This window comes from Aricia agestis, chromosome 2, assembly GCF_905147365.1.
Source record: "Aricia agestis chromosome 2, ilAriAges1.1, whole genome shotgun sequence".
Taxonomy (NCBI): Eukaryota; Metazoa; Arthropoda; class Insecta; order Lepidoptera; family Lycaenidae; genus Aricia; species Aricia agestis.
This window is the reverse complement of record NC_056407.1, coordinates 4,243,012-4,261,186: the sequence shown is the minus strand read 5'-3', so window position 1 is coordinate 4,261,186 and position 18,175 is coordinate 4,243,012. Positions and strand designations below refer to the sequence as shown.

General features: G+C 34.7%; 1 protein-coding gene across 1 annotated transcript; it reads left to right on the top strand.

Annotated features, from left to right (window-relative positions):
* Positions 1–14,323: 14,323 nt before the first annotated feature.
* Positions 14,324–15,369, top strand: LOC121739575. The gene has a single exon (XM_042132065.1). The coding sequence runs from the start codon at positions 14,389–14,391 to the stop codon at positions 15,241–15,243; it is 855 nt and encodes a 284-aa protein (XP_041987999.1). The 5' UTR covers positions 14,324–14,388; the 3' UTR covers positions 15,244–15,369.
* Positions 15,370–18,175: the final 2,806 nt, after the last annotated feature.

Here is an 18,175-nt window from a genome sequence, read left to right as displayed (position 1 = left end):
AGTAAAAACATAGAAAATACCATGTCATGCAAACTTAAAGTTTAAAAACATAGAGTTACATCTAGGTACAACTAACATAATATTATAGCCTCCTCTTCTTTGAAAATCGGTTAATGTTAGCAGCATCTATAATTTAATTGGTGATATATGAGGCGATAATCCAAAGCTTGTATCTAGTCGATAATTAACTTTTTACTGACTCCTACGCCTAGGTTCAATGTTCTTAAACTCTAGAAAATTCGGCTTGTAGTTTTTGTCTAGATACCTCAATGTCTAATAAGCTTTTAAAACACCTTTTTGTGACTAATAGTGGTAATTATGTATGTCTAATCTTTGACTGCGGTTTTTTATTGATGCTAAAATACCTAATAAATATTTTCCAATTAGTAAATAGTCATCTTACAGTGACTAGACAATATTGGTTTTAAACTATTTAGAAACCAGTGGTACTGGCGCCGAAATTCGATTCAAGATTCCTGCTAAAAAGTATAAAATCTGTGTTCATTTGTGTTTCAATTCTGACAAACTACAATTCTGAAAAAAAATCATTTGGTCATCAGCTCTTAGTCGGATAGTAGTAGTAGATCTATGAGTAAACAAACAAACAAAGTTTACTTCTTTATAATATTGGTTTAGATTAAAAACTCATTTATTCAGTGAGTGACATTGGCTATATATTTTTTACCCGTGCGAAGCCGGGGCGGGTCGCTAGTATAGAATATAGTTAATACATAAGTCGTAGGACTCAATTGACTCCATATTGATATTAAAATACGAAATTCTTCCGTCTGTCTACTACCTCTTCATGATTTAATCGCTGACGGAGTTTTAACACAGGTGAAGCTACATGTAACATGACTGATTTGGTTGTCAGCTCTCCGTCGATACTACTGATAGACACATTACTACTCAATAGTCAATACTCATAGATCTAAACTCCCCTCCCGCGGGCGCACCCCCGCCTTGGTAGCGCCCACTTCGAAACGGGCGTAAATCGCAATATTTTAATTTCGCCATAACTTCTAAACCAAACGTCCAATTTTAATCATTCAAGGACCAAATATTGTCCACATAAACTGTACTTTGAGATGAAATAATTTATTTTGATAAGGATTATTATCATGAGTAAAATAAATGCATTTAAATGTAGTCCAAAAAAAAAATCAAGATTTTTAAATAAAAATATGGTTGTTGTGCCTCACTTGACATAGATAGGTATTGTGTGTCGCGGACATTTTTGTAGATATTTATAAGATCTACATTTACTTTGAACATTGTTTGGTTCTATCTTTTATAGTTTAGGCAGCGTACGCAAAATAAGTAAATTTTCTGGTTGTTTCCGAAAAACTGAAATATCTTATGGAACCCTATATTTTCCAAAATAAAAAGTAGCCTATGTTACTCGTAAATAATGTAGCTTTCGAATGGTGAAATAATTTTTAAAATCGGTCCAGTAGTTTTTGAGCCTATTCGTTACAATTAAACAAACAAACAAACAAAGTTTACCTCTTTATAATATTAAGTATAGACTTACCTCTTAAAAACCAAAATGACTAAATACTCTTTAGCCAAATTGGACTTTTAGCCAATTTAGTCGATGATCATAAATCTTATATCTTTAAACGAGCAATTCTTGTATATATATATATATATATATATATATATATATATATATATATATATATATATATATATATATATATATATATATATATATATATATATATATATATATATATATATATATATATATATATATATATAATTGGAATCTCGGAATCGGCTCCAACGATTTTCATATAGGGGGTTTCGGAGGCGATAAATCGATCTAGCTAGAAATCATTTCAAGAAAATGTCATTTTCATCGGATACCGAGCGAAGCTCGGTCAAACAGCTAGTATTATTAATATCACAAATGTAACCAAAAATGACACGTCACGTTATCTAACCCTCCAGCGCCCACGCTAATTATCTATAGATAGCTGATCACTTCCACCACATTAACCTTCCCGGCTTATCGTGTTTACGAATTTCGTAGTATAAATCTTGGGAGTTTGTGAAGAAAATTTTGAATATCTGGAGGTGTTCACGCCTTAACTCTACGTAACGATCTTTACTGAGATATATAGTAGGTTATTCATTATTGTGTTTCTTCAAGTTAAAATAAGAGTTTCTGTAAATAATAAAAAGAGGGTTTTAAGCATCTAAGAATACATGATTTCAATATTATAACAGCAGCCCTCAGAGACAAATTATTATTTACTTAACCGTAATTAAATGAAGGTTTTGACAATAAGCCTCATGCGTTATCTGTCAAAATCTTCATTAAATTAAAGTTTATCTATATATATTAAACTCAAAGGTGACTGACTGACATGGTGTTCTATCAACGCACAGCCCAAACTACTGGACCGATCGGGCTGAAATTTGGCATACAGGTAGATATTATGACGTAGGCATCCGCTAAGAAAGGATTTTGATCAATTCCACCTCCAAGGGGTTAAAATAGGGGATGAAAGTTTGTATATAATAATACTTCTTAACGCAAGCGAAACCGCGGGCAAAAGCTCGTTCATCATAAAATTTATGTGTAATGTGAGTATGGCCGTTGAACTTCTAATAATAATGTTCCTTTATAATTGCCTCGTGCCGTACCTAAGCCACAAAAGTAAATAACAAAAAGAAAGATTCGCAGCGTCCCAAAACCGGATCCGATAAAGAAAAAGTTTTATTAAACGCCGATACTCAATAGCGTAAAGCAATTAATAACCTTTAGAAATTAGTAATAACAATTAAAACAGTTTACAAAGATCTCTTTCAGCACGAAACAAAGCCGTGGCGAAAGTAAAAGCTGATGAATCTTCTAATTCTCCCTCCGTCATCGTCCCACAAAAAATCTCGTCCGATCACCGAAAGTGTGATGTTCGAGTTGTGAGGCGTACATTGCTGGTTGGAAAGCAGCTCAAGTTGGAAGCTCTGTCCCCAGTACCCACATTGGTTGAATAAAGTTGTGCTTTATCTAAATCAATATTGGCAGTATTATAGATTATTCCCTAATCATTAGTAGTAAATTAAAAAAACAAAAGACAGATTTAAGGGCTCTAATTTCTCAAATAACTCAATAGAACCCGCAATGGACAATATTATACACATAAAATCGCCCCGTGCGTCCGTATTGGTGTCGGGGGTATCAATATTCGTGACTCAAGTGAAAATACACAGTCATTGAAGATGAGAATTTGTTTCGTTTCAAACTTGTTTTCGAGATTGTTATAAATATCTGTTCGGATTTTTTCCTTTTAAAAGTTACTGGTACTAGATAATGGCTGTGGTTTTATTTTTTTGTATGGTGGTTTAGTAATTGAGTTGGACAAATTCATGTATAAAGTAAATGCGAGTGGTAGTTAAGACCTAAGTCCTAAAGTTTTATGTTCATCAGTGCTGACACAAATTTTGGATTATAAACTTATAACAACGTATTATATTATTTTGCTTCAACTTTAATAACAGTTTGACTTAAGTATATTGACTTAAGCTTACATCACAATCTATATTAAAGTTGAGTAATCATAAAATCTCTCTGAATGCGGTCGTAAGAAAAACCGAAATATTGTAGAACTTTGTAGAATCCAATGAAATTTTTGTCTAACTACAACGCGACTATAAGTCTATCGCTCGTGTGATAACTCATAAACACTGAACCTACGCGACAGACGTCTAGTTTGTACATAAAGACACTGATCGATAAAGTAGTAGAGTTACGTGGGGTCGCCATAACACCGTCATGTGCCAAGGTGTAAAGGGGTAAGCGCGGCAGACGAGGGTTAAAACGGGGTACTTTACAACGAAATGTTTTGATGCGAAATTAAACATTCCATATCGCCTAGACGTGTGGGGTATATTTTGCATATTTTGCGGTTGTTTATTGCAATTTTATTTGAAGAATTAGGTATCAGATATTTAAAATGACGAAAGCGATCGAGGTGTGAATTAAACTTTCGGAAAAAAAAAACTAAAAGTTTTAATCAGAAAAAAATCTGCGTCCTATCTTTTACGGCAACTCTTATAGAATTAATTATACAATATTGATTTTAGTATCGTACTTTTGCAATATTCTTGAAGACGACATTTAAAAGATATACTGAATGATACACGTATACTCAAATTGAAATCGTAATAGTTAAATAAGAATTAGATTGATAGTCCGGGTGGTTTTTTGAAATATAGAGACTTCTTTCGTGTCATGAAATCATGCTTTGACCATCACTAAATCTAAGATTTAAGTAGGCCCTAAAGTAATATTTGATCGAAGGTTAATATAAAACAGTAAACTGTCAGCAGGCACCAACAGCTTGCTCGCTACCAATATCCTTAATTTATTGTTTTCGATATATTTTTTAAACTTTAAAATTCTAAACAGAATGGGGCCTGGAATAACCGATCATAAATAAATGTGTCACTCCACATTATTGATTGCCTTCTATCCATTATTAATAATAGGGTCAGAGAGACCCAGGTAGGGGTTTTTTTGCTTAATTTATGGGGTACAAAAAATATTCGGTAGACCGTGTGTCGGTAGTCGGTGAATGAAACCACGTGTTGTAACCTGAGCTGAGTCTAGCCCATCTGTGGGCTAGTTTGTGGGCTGGGGGCGTGGTATGAAATGCAGAGTCTAACGCAGATGGTATGCTGTGGCCGAGAAATTGGAATGGGAAATGCAGGTCTACGTTTGCAGCATAGTCTTTGAGATAGTTTTGTTTCTGGTCATTATGTGATCATGATGCATGGTGAGTGGTGACATGAATGACCAAGCACAACTTTAAAATCCATAAACAAATGGAAGGGAAGACGCGTAAGACTTTGTCTTTTTTATGGGATGAGGAGTGTGCGGGTGATTACAACATATTCTATGATTGATATCAAGCGATTGAATGTTGTTGGTCTACGTTCAACATGCGCTGATTGCCTTGTCCGATTTCTGCGAGCGATCTTAAAGTTGTCCGGGGCTAATATTACCTTACTTTTCCCTCCATTCAACATACGACTCTAGATTCCACTCTACATAGACATTGCTCTTAATTTTGAACTCACGCTGCTCCATACAAAGGCATGGCCGACTTTTACCTGTAGTATTCTGTAGACAATGCGAAGAATTTGAACAATGTATCGAGATGATAATTGGGAAGAGCTTAGTCACGGTGTGGGTCAGTTGTGGGGCCGCGAGCCGTGACGGCCTGGGTAAGCGCCGACAGGACTGTTAAGGCCAGGACACGTCACACGATGGCTAAGGAAAACGGCCGAGATAATGGTAGAGCAAAGAATTCTATTTTGTTTAAATAGAAGTTTTTGTGGTAGAGTGATTGTGCAAAAAAAATAATCAATGAGTCCTACTCGGGTAATGAATAATATTAAGCTTTGTGATGTTTTTCTGTTCTAATTAACACTTAGGCTAACCAAAGGTACGGGTAAAACCATTATATAAATTATTTTTTAATGTAATTATATCATTAGAAAATAAGTTTTGATTAGGTACTACTTAGGGTTTATTAAAGAGATTGAGTTACTATATGATATTGTAATAATGATAGTAGGTAATCATTTATTTCATTATATTTTCGATATTGATGGCACTCGTTTCAATATTATAACTTATAACTCTGAAGACTGGTTAAACATAATATTATTTTAATTATTTAGTTGTATGAAGTTCTCGAGTCTCTGAGATCAATTTATATATTTTTTTTCATATTATCTTTCTAATAAAACATACGCTTACATAAACACTTTTTACGGTTTGATGTCAACTTCGCCTTAACAACGGACAGACAGACGGTCACGGGCAGTTAGGTTGTAACAAATTGGAATGTTTATATAGTCAACTATTAACAAGTAAATGCGCCGTTTCCTCACTTATCATTCTACCGTCATCTTCATCATCATGGCCACCATATCCGTCAGAACTTACCGACTACATCGCCTTAATTATCGGAATATTTAAACCCTAAAAAGTTACACATACAATCAATCCATCCTTTCTAATATTATAAAATATGCGAAAGTGTGTCTATCTGTCTGTCAGTCTGTTATCTCTTCACGCCTAAACTGTTGAACCGACTTTGCTGAAATTTGGTATAGAGATACTTTGAGTCCCGGGATAGGACATAGGATACTTTTTACCGCGGAAAAATGCACGGTTCCATCGATAAACAAATTTTTGCGCAGCTGAGTTGTGGGCGTCATCTTCATAAGAACAGACAGACATTATTATACAATTCTGAATTCCACATTCAAAAATAGTAGTTACGTTTTCCTATTTTCGACACGTTATCATTTAAACAATAATTAGTAACGAAGTTAAGGATATAAACAAGGCAGTATTTTAACCGACTTCCAAAAAGGAGGAGGTTATATGTTCGGCTGTGGATATTTTTATTTTCAAAATTTAAAAGTGTGATACAAGTTTCTCTCGTACTTATAGGTCAAACACAAGTAAGATGTCATTTGCCTTGTGGCTTGTGGGTTAAGTATAAATCTCATTTTAACATCTCACTCGCGTTTTCATACAGTTAACAAGAAGTTTTCGATGTGTTTTAAGTACAATGAGCGGTAAAAGTAATCGCCTATTGTTCAGTACCGCTCCGGGCGCAGACATATTGCTCGTGGATGTAGAGTCACTGGATGGTGCGAGGGGGGCCACATGTATGTGTGTGTTCGTGTCTGCGTGTGTTTGTTCATGTATTATTAATTATGAATTTCTCATAAATAAACTTACCATACCATGATTATTAGGCTCTTTATATAATATTAAGAAGTATTCTAGTAGGTAATTTCGGCTGATGTTGCTCCTGTATTAACAGCGTAATTAAAAACCATACTGGCATAACAATCTTATTTATAAATTTCTCGTGTCACAATGTTAGTTACCGTACTCCTCCGAAACGGCTTTACTGATTTTTACCTTTATATGCGTATTCAGTAGGTCTGAGAATCGGCTACTGGCTACTTTTTATATTGATAAATGCATTAGTTGAATAAATAATAGTAAATTATTACAACTCGAGACTGACGGCGACCATTGTTTGTGCGATGGGATAGCGATGGACGTTGCCATGGTGACATACTTATTTAGTCACTTCAATAAAATAATAATATGGTTGAAATACTTTATATTATGGCAAAGATACGTTTGCCGGGACAGCTAGTTTGGATATAAAATTTTGTTCGCACTTAGATTAAAATATATTATTCAAACGGAGTATAGGATACAGTCAGTAGAATGCTTGTCTAAATAACGTCGATATGTTAGGAACACTTAAAATTTTCATTGATAATAATAATAGGACATATTACTGCAATATTTTTGCGTTAGACGGCACCACCAGCATTGACATAAACAAAAGTTTTATTCGACGTTTGACAACGTTTCTGTCAATATTCTGATATGACCTGTGCAACAAGTCAGATTTTGGTCGGATTAACTGTATGTGCAAGAAGCGCCTTCTGCTTTGCTTAATGCACCTTTGCTTAATATTCCTCATTCTGATGATCAAAGAATGAAGGTTGATTTTATAAAACAACACAAGTTTTAAGTCTCAGTTCTTTTTTACTTAGATCATTCATTGATGACTACATAACAGTCTAAACTCTGAGCTATTCCTTGTAAAGTGATTCATACTAGTATTATGAATGTTTGTTGAAAAATAAACCTGAAATACTCATAACGTTTTGCATACAAATTGTTCTCTTGAATTTTATAAATTCGTTCTCGGAAGTACGAAAGATTTCTTTTGCGGATTAAGGATTAAAATTCGATTGGACTTAAATAATATGCACAGCAAAGCTGATTGGTTTTAAATATAATAAATTAACAATTTTAAAGATTCTCAAAAGTCAACACGTAAACCGAAATATTTTTTTTAAACCAAACATCTAGAGACGATTCAAAAGCCTTTATAATTTCACATAGGCGTACCCAGGTTCTGGGCCAGGGGGGGGGGCAAATTACCCAGGTTCTGGTGCCAGGGGGGGGGGGGGGGCAAATTACCCAGGTTCTGGGCCAGGGGGGGCAAATCAGATTTTTCATAAGCTAGGTGTTTATAAAAAATAAAAAAATAATAATTTTAGTACTAAAAATATTATATTGCAAACAAATGGCAAAAATTAGTTTTCTTAATTTTTAATTTTTATAGATAAAAGTACTAGATAATGTACTTAGTAGGGACGTCAACATGATCCATGCCCCCCCCCCCCCTCGGTACGCCCATGTAATTTCATATATTCTCTATCATCCTTTAAAGTCGGTCTTATTTACCACTAAATATTACATGTAAATATACAATAAAGTTTACATTAAAAACGTAAAATCCGAAAAAAAAAAACATTTTCAATTTTTAATACGCTTTTCTTAGCTTGGGCTGTATATGTATGTAACGGAATCTTTGAGCGCGATTTTTACTTATCTCCAGTATTCTAATAATTCTAAACTTTGCGTACGTATTAAAATCCAATGACAATGCAATAATTTGTTATAAAAAAAGCCGTGTTTATTAGTTTTTCTTAGCGCTTCCAGTGTCTCTAATTCCTTGCCAAATAAGATTATGGGGTCCGTGGCGGTAAAAACAATGGAGTGTAATATTATTCGCGGTATTACAAACTCGCCAGGATGTAACTTATGATTCTCGGAGTATGGTGTAAGCTGCCCAAGCTGTTTTATTGGTGCTGTAATTTTCGCTCGTTCGCGCGTTCGAGAAATTTCTTTTAGGGCAATACGGAAGTGGTTACGTAATTTTTGTTGGGTCCTGATTCTAGGTTTGGTTAGGTTAGGTTGGTATAAGATTATTTGATGAGTAACACTAAGAGCAACATCAGAACAGCCATAGAATATCATTGCAGAACAGTAACAAATAATTATGCAAGTGCTTGTAAATGAGTTGGTCATCTGATAAAACTAAGTCCTTGAGATAGTCTTCTGATCAGTAGTGATTGTGTCAAGTTCTAATTAATAGTTTTGAAAGAGCCACGAATAAAAAAACAGCCTATAAGTACCACTTCATCACAAAAACCAGACCTATCTGATACTTGGGTAATTGGTTATATTTGACGGGATTAAGTCAAAGTCAAAGTCAAAGTCAAAAATTTTTATTCAGAATAGGTTTTTTTCTAACATTTTCCGAACGTTGATGCTACTGGGGCCTACCACCGGTTCGGGAACTAACCCGGCGAGAAGAACCGGCGTAAGAAACTCGCACGGGGCCATCTTTTACCAAAAAGATGGAAAATTACAATGTCATTATGACTAAATAAAAAAAAACTAAATACAACAAGTGTACAATATTACAATAAAATAATATACAGAAACAGCTCTGCAGGGGGCGACCTTATTCCCACGGTGTACTATCATTCATGAAATCAGTTACTTTATAGTATGCTTTGGTACACAAACGTTCTTTAACAACTTTTTTAAATTTATTAATTAAAAGATTTTGAACGTTTTCTGGGATCTTATTATAAAGGCAATACATTGACCTTTAAAAGAATTTTTGACTTTAGTAAGTCTAGTCACCGGAATTTCAAGCTTATGTTTATTACGAGTATTTCTCCCATGGGTATCACATTTTTTCTTAAATTCATATATATTCTTAATACACAAGACTTAATAATCAGCAACTTATATATTATACTACATACATAGTCCGCTAAGCTAAGAGCTATTTACCTATGCCAGAGTCCTGGTTTGGAATAGAGGTCTTTATGCCTACAAGATAAGGATCACACGCAGATTCCTGGGGTAAAATTATCTTAAACGGCCTATAAATGCCCACGTCTGGTTAGACCATAAAACACCCTGGCGCTTCAAGTCATTACCATCATATCTGACCATCGGCGATAATATTGTTTCAAGCACAAAGAGCTATTATGTTTTTATCTGAGCGAAACAATGAGCAGGATGCGCTGTAACCTCCAAGACTTAGGTGATCGCCACTGATAAGTCCAGGGTTCGAGGGAACAATGATGGTTACTTCAGGCACATGTGCTAAGCTTGGCGTAAATCTAAAATTTTCTAAGGCAATTAATTGTCTTACTTCTAAGGTTCAATTCAGACCGTAACGCGACGAGGCGAGGCGAGGTGCAGCGCGGCAATTTGTATGGATTTGACAGATTTCATTTGCATGAGACGTCTTGCGAATCTGTCAAATCCATTTAATATACTTAAATTTAGAAATGCATCTACGCGTCGCGTTGCAGTCTGAATCAACCCTTAGTCCTAGCCATGCGCAACGGTATAATACTGACATGTTTGGCTCCTAGTATAGCTATACCCGTGCAAGTAAGTTATTCATCTCGTATGGATATTTTGCAACATGTATATACTCCGGTCTACCGTCACAGGAACCCTCTTTTCTCTCTTTCTAACCGCTCAAGTTCTATTGGTATTTGGTGTCGAACAGTTAATCAAGTATCGATCTATAGGTACTAGAATCATACTTTAGATTTCAGTATGTACCTACTATATAGCATAGAACCTATACATGGTGAATTGCTGATAGCCTAGTAAACGAATGCCCAAAATGGGGGTCTGCTTGGAAAAGTCGAAAGCAGAAATTTTAACTTTGGTACTTCGTTTAGAGTAGTTAGGAGATAAACATACTAAAAGTCCTGACCCCTCCGAGGTGAGCCCGAGGGAGAGGGGGGCAAAGAAAGTCCCGTTTTTTGCTTTTTTGCTTACTCATTAATAACGGTGCTTCGTACGAAATTCTCTTCTAGTACATAATAAAAGCTAATTAAATTCTCTACAACTTTGTCCTTTACATTTTGTATCTATCTCCAATCATTGCCTCGCTATGAGCTTCTAAAATTGGCCGATTTTCGAAAGTGTGTTTTTTAGGGTTTCGTACCCAAAGGGTAAAAACGGGACCCTATTACTGAGACTTTGATGTCTGTCCGTCTTCCTGACCGTCTGTCTGTCCATCTGTCTGTCCGTCTGTTTGTCCGTCTGTCTGTCCGTCTGTCTGTCCTTCTGTATGTCCGTCTGTCTGTCTCCAGGCTGTAACTCAAGAACGATAATAGCTAGAGAGTTGGAATTTTCAGTGATTATGTATTTCTGTTGCCGCTATAACAATAAATACTAAAAACGAAATAAATTAAATATTTTAGGGGGGCTCTCATACAACAAACTTGATTTTTCTCGTACAAAAAACAATAAAATGTTGAATATCGAACCTTTGCCTGATTTTTTCGTTTAATATCACTTTGGAGAAATTGTTTATAATTAGTAAAACTAGCGCATGGTGCAATAATAAAGGGTGTTTTTTTATTTCTTAGGAAAAATAAAACACCCTATATTATTGCACCATTCGCTAGCATTGCTTATTATAAACAAATTCTCCAAGGTAACGTTGTACGGTTAAATCCAGGAATGGTTAGATTTTTAAGGTTTTATTGTTTTCCCATACATTTCTTAAAAATATGAAACAATATACTAAAATACAACACTTTCCTCAAGTTTGCCATATACGATTACTTTCCAGAAGTCATTCCTTACCAGTAACACTATAAATTGATGCAATAATATAGGGTGTTTTTATGTGATTTTTTTCTTACCTTCTAGGTTCATTAACTTTTTTCTCCCATGGTTTAGAGATTTTTCGTTGTACAATAAAATGTTCAACTTTTCAAGCCCTTTCATTTGGAGTATGTCTCAAAGTGTTTGGACGTTATGCCCCTCCTTCCTTAAAAATTAATTATTAATTATTTATTTTATTTAAAATTTATTTTTAATTATGAAAGTATAAATATATCTAAGTATATTGTGAACATTTCAGCCTACCTTATGCCATGATAGATATCGAGCAAAAAATTGCAAAAAAATCAAGTTTGTTGTATGAGAGCCCCCCTAAAATATATAATTTCTTTTGTTTTTAGTATTTATTGTTATAGCGGCAATAGAAATACATAATCTCTGAAAATTTCAACTCTTTAGCTATTATCCTTCTTGAGTTATAGCCGGAGACAGACAGACGGACAGACAGAAGGACAGACAGACGGACAGACAGACGGACAAACAGACGGACAGACAGATGGATAGACAGACGGTCAGGAAGACGGACAGACATTAAAGTTTCAGTATAGGGTCCCGTTTTTACCCTTTGGGTACGAAACCCTAAAAAACACACTCGGCCAATTTTAGAAGCTCATAGCGAGGCAATTATTGGAGATAGATACAAAATGTAAAGGACGAAGTTGTAGATAATTTAATTAGCTTTTAATATGTAGCAGAAGAGAATTTCGTACGAAGCACCGTTTTTGATGAGTAAGCAAAAAACCAAAAAACGGAACCTTCTTTGCCCCCACCTCCATCGGGCTCACCTCGGAGGGGTCAGGACTTTTAGTATGTTTATCTCCTAACTAGTCTAAACAAAGTACCAAAGTCAAAATTTCTGCTTTCGACTTTTCCAAGCAGAATCATTCGTTTACTAGGCTATGATAATAATATAAGCGGTGTGAGGACTGAGGTGTATGCCTTCAGCCTAAGAAACTGACAGCAAGTAGCAACGCTGGTGCCCAATAAATAAACGCATTTATTACTTTCTCGATACACATTGACTTACAGCTAATTTTTTTATGAAATAGAGGGGGCAAACGAGCAAACGGGCCACCTGATGGAAAGCAACTTCCATCGCCCATGGACACTCGCAGCATCAGCTGCAGGTGCGTTGCCGGCCTTTTAATAGGAAATAGGGTAATAGGGGAGGGTAGGGAAGGGGAGGGTAGGGAAGGATAGGAGAGGGAAAAGGGTAGGGGATTTGGCCTCCGGTAAACTCACTCACTCGGCGAAACACAGCGCTGTTTCACGCCGGTTTTCTGTGAGCCCGTGATATTTCTCCGGTCGAGCCGGCCCGTTCGTGCCGAAGCATGGTTCTCCCACGTCAAAAGTTTATTACTTTCTCGATACACATTTACAGCTAATTAATTATTTATTTTTCTTCCGAGAATCTAATTCATAGTAGTTCACCTATCCGTTAATATAAAATATTATCTCGGTAGAACTTTAGTTATCCAATAAAGCATTTTATTGGCGCAACAGCCATAAGAGTCCACTTATCGTCTTCTTACGGTACCTACTTAAATTTAGTGCTATTTGAGAGGCGACCAAGATTACGAATAAACATAAAAGGTGACAAAATTACAGATAACTGATGTGCGTGGTGCTTTTAAAGCTTTTAAATAATAAAATTCGTATAAAATATTACTTGTCCGTGCTCGATAAGGCCTTTCATCATCAGTATTTAGCGATTCTTTGCGCCTACCTTTATACTACAATATTATAATTATAACCTTGTATTGTAAATTGTAATGTAACGTAATAAAAGTGAACCCTAAAAGCTCTTTATTACAAAAAGTTTACTATTAGATCTTTTACAAATATTATCTAAGCATTGATATTGCCACATAAACTTTATAGTAGAGGAATAGTGAACCTAGAAAATCTAAAACGAACATAGGTATCCAGAATCAAACAAAACCAAAGATTCTCCATTTAGCCGTGTTACAAGGCCTTTTACAACCCGAAGTCAAATTCTAAAACAAATATGCACCTTATTACCAGCAAATAAGGTTCACAGAGGACGTTGAAGGTCATATTTTTAAAATTGTCAAAAGAAATGAAGTATGCACAGGAATCGATTGAGTAGCAATTTTTTCGATTCGAAATAATCGAGTCGGAAGTGATATCGATAACGGAGTGGCGCGAAATCAGCTGTCAGTTCACAACACTCCAAGAATTACTGTGTACTTTTAATTAGCAGGAGCTTATCGCATTATGATTACGATAAGCTTGTATATTATTTTAGGAACATGACTAAGTGTACTTTTTAACAAACAAAAAATATTATCTTATTAGGTAAGTATTATTAATAACTAGATGATGCCCGCAACTCCGTTGCGCCAAAATTCGTTTATCGCGTGGGAACCGTACATTTTTCCGGAATAAAAAGTATCCTATGTCCTTTCCCGGGACTAAAAGTATCTCCATACCAAATTTCAGCAAAATCGGTTCAGTGGTTCGGGCGTGAAGAGGTAACAGACAGACAGACAGACAGACAGACAGACACACTTTCGCATTTATAATATTAGTATGGATAAACTATAGATTTAGGCTTACAATATATTGAGTCGAGACTTCAAGAGTGTATAATATAAAAAAATATATATTTTTCCACCTTTTAGATTTTTGACACTTGCAACAATTTTAAAGCCAAAACTATAAAAAAAAACTAATTGACATAACTGTTGCCAAAATACAATAAAATTTTAAAATGTCTGATGCTACGGCATTTTAAAACGTAGTTAAATTTTAAGTATCATTAATATAATAGTAAGGTTAGCATTATGCAGCCTCCGTCAAATAAATTGCCAGCGAAAAAAAGACCCAATGTAAGGGCAAAGAAGGACCTGATCCCTTGTAAGGACAACCATTTCGACAACAATGTTAGTCACAAGAATCGTAAGAAAACTTACCTCAATTTGTATATACTTGGTAAATTATGGATAGACCTCCTCAGCAAAGCTTTGGTTGGAGAAAAGTTTGATATCACGTCCGCGAAAGCGACGCAAACGAGGGAATCGCTGCTAAAAAACGAAATGAAATCACAACCGCCAAAAATACAATATCAAAGTTCACTTGTAAAGTACAAAGATGTGCCTGTATACCAGGATCAAAATGTTCAATATAAAGAGAAGGATATGAAGAATTTTTTTATAGATAACGTTACGCGTTTGAAGACTTTTCTCGTCCCCCGCGTGGGCTACTACAGAACGACTCTACAGAAGAGTTTCAGTGACCTCAAAACCTACATGCTGAACGAATTCGAGCGACGAAAGGACGACGTGCTTAAAACTAGAGAGAAATTCCGCGAAAACATGAGAGATCCAGGCAAACTACCTTATAGATATACTGCTGCTGCCACTGGGGGCATAACTGGCTATCTTCTTGCAGCTGGTGGAGGAATACCACGTCGTGTACTCTTCACCAGTCTGGGTATGCTGGGCACGGGAGTGGTCTGCTTCCCCAATGAGAGTGACAATATCGTGAAGAGCGTCATCTATGGTGCTGCTAAGACCTGCGTGTATTTATACAATACTGTAACAGACGACCAACTACTGCTGAAAAAGGATGTTTCTGTTGACAAGAAAGAGATGCCTAATGTAAAAGCCGTGAAATGTTCTACCTCCACAATAAAATAATTGCAACAGGTAATTAATTAATGTTTGAAACGTTTGTTGCAATGCAGCCAGCGTGCAAGTGTTAAAGAGTCTATTATAAATGTGATAAAGTTAAATATTTTCGTAAATGTTGTAACATTAATAATATTAATAAAGTTATGTCCAGCGAAAGATTCTAAATGTAACACTCTATTTAAATGTTCAATAACAAAATAAATGTTATGGTTGAAATTGCATTATGTTGTTTACTTTTCTTAGAAGATATTTTGTCATTTGTTCTTTAGGATCCAATTATTGTTATCATCACATCCTTCGACCAAATTATCTATTGATATTTGGTCGAAGATTACATCTATTTAAGTTCGGGCTTTAGTATCCAAGGAAGCTCTACAGTTTCCTTTGGTACAAAAATCTCGAGTGAGAATCAATGATTCAATTTTTATTTTTAAACCCTGTGGAAATAAATGTCAGATGTGTCAAACTTTTTAAACTTCGACTGGAGTATAAAAGGTATACCGTTTAAGCTCTAATCAAAGTACCGCATTCTCAAATCTAAGTAAATATTTGTACATACCCAAGAACAGACAGCTTACGACCATTTAAGTTGTGGTGGACTCATAAAAATACACTCTTATCACTAGATTAAGACGTATGATAGCATTCTGACGTCATTACAATGGCTTACCACCGGATAGCTCTACAGAAGCAGAATATACCCTATTGTCTATACCATAAAGTAGAGTTTCGTTTGAAATGCTTAATTTTTTTCAAAATAAGGCTTTATTACGGTCCAGTTTAATATTGCGCTACGGCTCTTTCTAATTTATAACACTGTTCCGAGAAATTGTTCGCGTTGGACGATTTTCAACTTTGTTTCGGTTGAGATAAGGTCGAAAAGGTAAATTAAAAAGTTCACTATAAAATGAATAGTAAACATTTGGTTGTTCACACTTGGTAGTTATTTTAAAATTTATTGTGCGGCCCCAACTCCTTGTAAAGTATTAATTTCAAGAAATGTGATTGTACAATTCACCGTGCCCCAAATACACTTGTAGTACGTTTGGAGTTATTTTACCTTTAAAATACCGTTGATATAGCACCCTTATGCCAACAACTTAAAGAAGTTGCGATATAACAATAAACAGTTTTAGTTGTAAATAACTTTTATGGCTATGTATATTTGTTATGATTTACTTATTATTAAAAGTTAGTACACTTTTTTCTAAAATTTTTCAAAACAGACGACTGGGGTAAGAATATAATAATATTATGTTTATGAAAAAGAATGAGAGCGTTTTTACATTAATTTATAAATGACAAAATCTGTATTCAATTCAATTTAATTCATTTATTTATTTGCACTAAAAGTGAATACAGTAGGTGGTAATGACTTTAATTATAATTCATAGAGTCTAACAATTTTAGCTATATTATAAAATAGCATGCAAATATACATATATAATGAACTCTAAATCATCCAAAGTTAGCATTAAATATTATTAGAATTTTATTTAATTGTAATTAAAAGTATCGAGACAAATGAGTATTTTATAATCTATACACATAAATAAAATTGGAGTGTCTGTTTGTAATATTGAAAGAACCGTTTTTTACTACATTGCATATAAATCTATATACGCTACATTTTTTACAATTTTTGTCTGTATGTCTGTCTGTCTGTCTGTCTGTTTGTTCCTGCTAATCTCTGAAACGGCTGGAGCTATTTTCCCGGGACTTTCTTTGGTAGATAGCTGATGTAGTAAGGTGTAACTTAGGCTACTTTTTAACTGACTTCCAAAAAGGAGGAGGTTATATTTTACTTTTTTCATTTTAGTTAGCGGACTATCCATCTTTGTTATTATACTATGTTGACGCGGACGAAGTCGCGGGCAACAGCAAGTCAAAAATAAAGGTTATGTGTAGTTATTTCTAAACATTATGCTTACGTAGTTATTATTATATTATGTGTCCAGAATTTGAATGATTGATGATTGAATATCCTTACTCTGTAATAGGGATGATGACAAGGTCAAAGATTAGCGAATTTTGTTAATAAAATAAAGAAATCATGGTAAAAAATATGTGTTCCCAAAATTTCAGCTTGATAGCATTTATATTTTTTTTGTTATGCGCCTTCAAAGTTGGATATTCAAGTCAAATTTTTTTTTAATTAAATTTCTTAATATTTGTATACAGTTCGATAACTTATGCAATTAAAAGCAACTTTTGTTATGAAACCACTTTCATAAACGCAATATTTAATATACCTGTCGAACAAAGTTCTCTCCCGATGCATACAAACTACGAAAGAGTGACGTCATACTTTCGTAGTACTTTGTATGGAGCGTTTCGGGCAGGTCTTTTTTATGAGATATTTCAATTGTCATATCTTGGTGAATTTTTAAGCTATTAGAGTCATTCTTTCAGCGATGTTTCTATTTTTTAAGTGTCTTTTAATTTCCGATAAGAAAAAAAAATAGTCATCATGCCTATTTCCAGTTTCTAAAACACCATTTCAGCACAAAAGTGAACATTTCCGGTAAAGGTTGCGGATGCCTGTATCATGTATGACTTATGCAATGTTATTCTAAGATCTACGTCGTGATCTAGTTTTTACGATCGTGTATAATACTATGTTTGTATGTATGTTACTTAAATGGCAAGAGGCCAGTCGTGCTGATGGTCAGTTTAGGAGCAAAAACACCTTCTATGGGAGGTATAATTTACATACAGTGAGTGCTTAGTCAAATTATTTTCATAGTTTCAAAAGAGTAGACTGTAGGATATCCTACCTCTTCAAATTTATGTGGTATTTTAAATTAAACATCGTTACTGCCCTGTTTCTGAACTTTTTTTGACTCGAATTTATCCTTTCATTAGGGCGTCTGATTTGCTAGCGTCAAAACCTAATAAGTAATAACACTTCTGTTGAATAGATAAACTCTTCATAAAC

Coding starts and splice junctions, on each gene's coding strand:
- LOC121739575 (XM_042132065.1), top strand. CDS start 14,389: ATGCAGCCTCCGTCAAATAAATTGCCAGCGAAAAAAAGACCCAATGTA.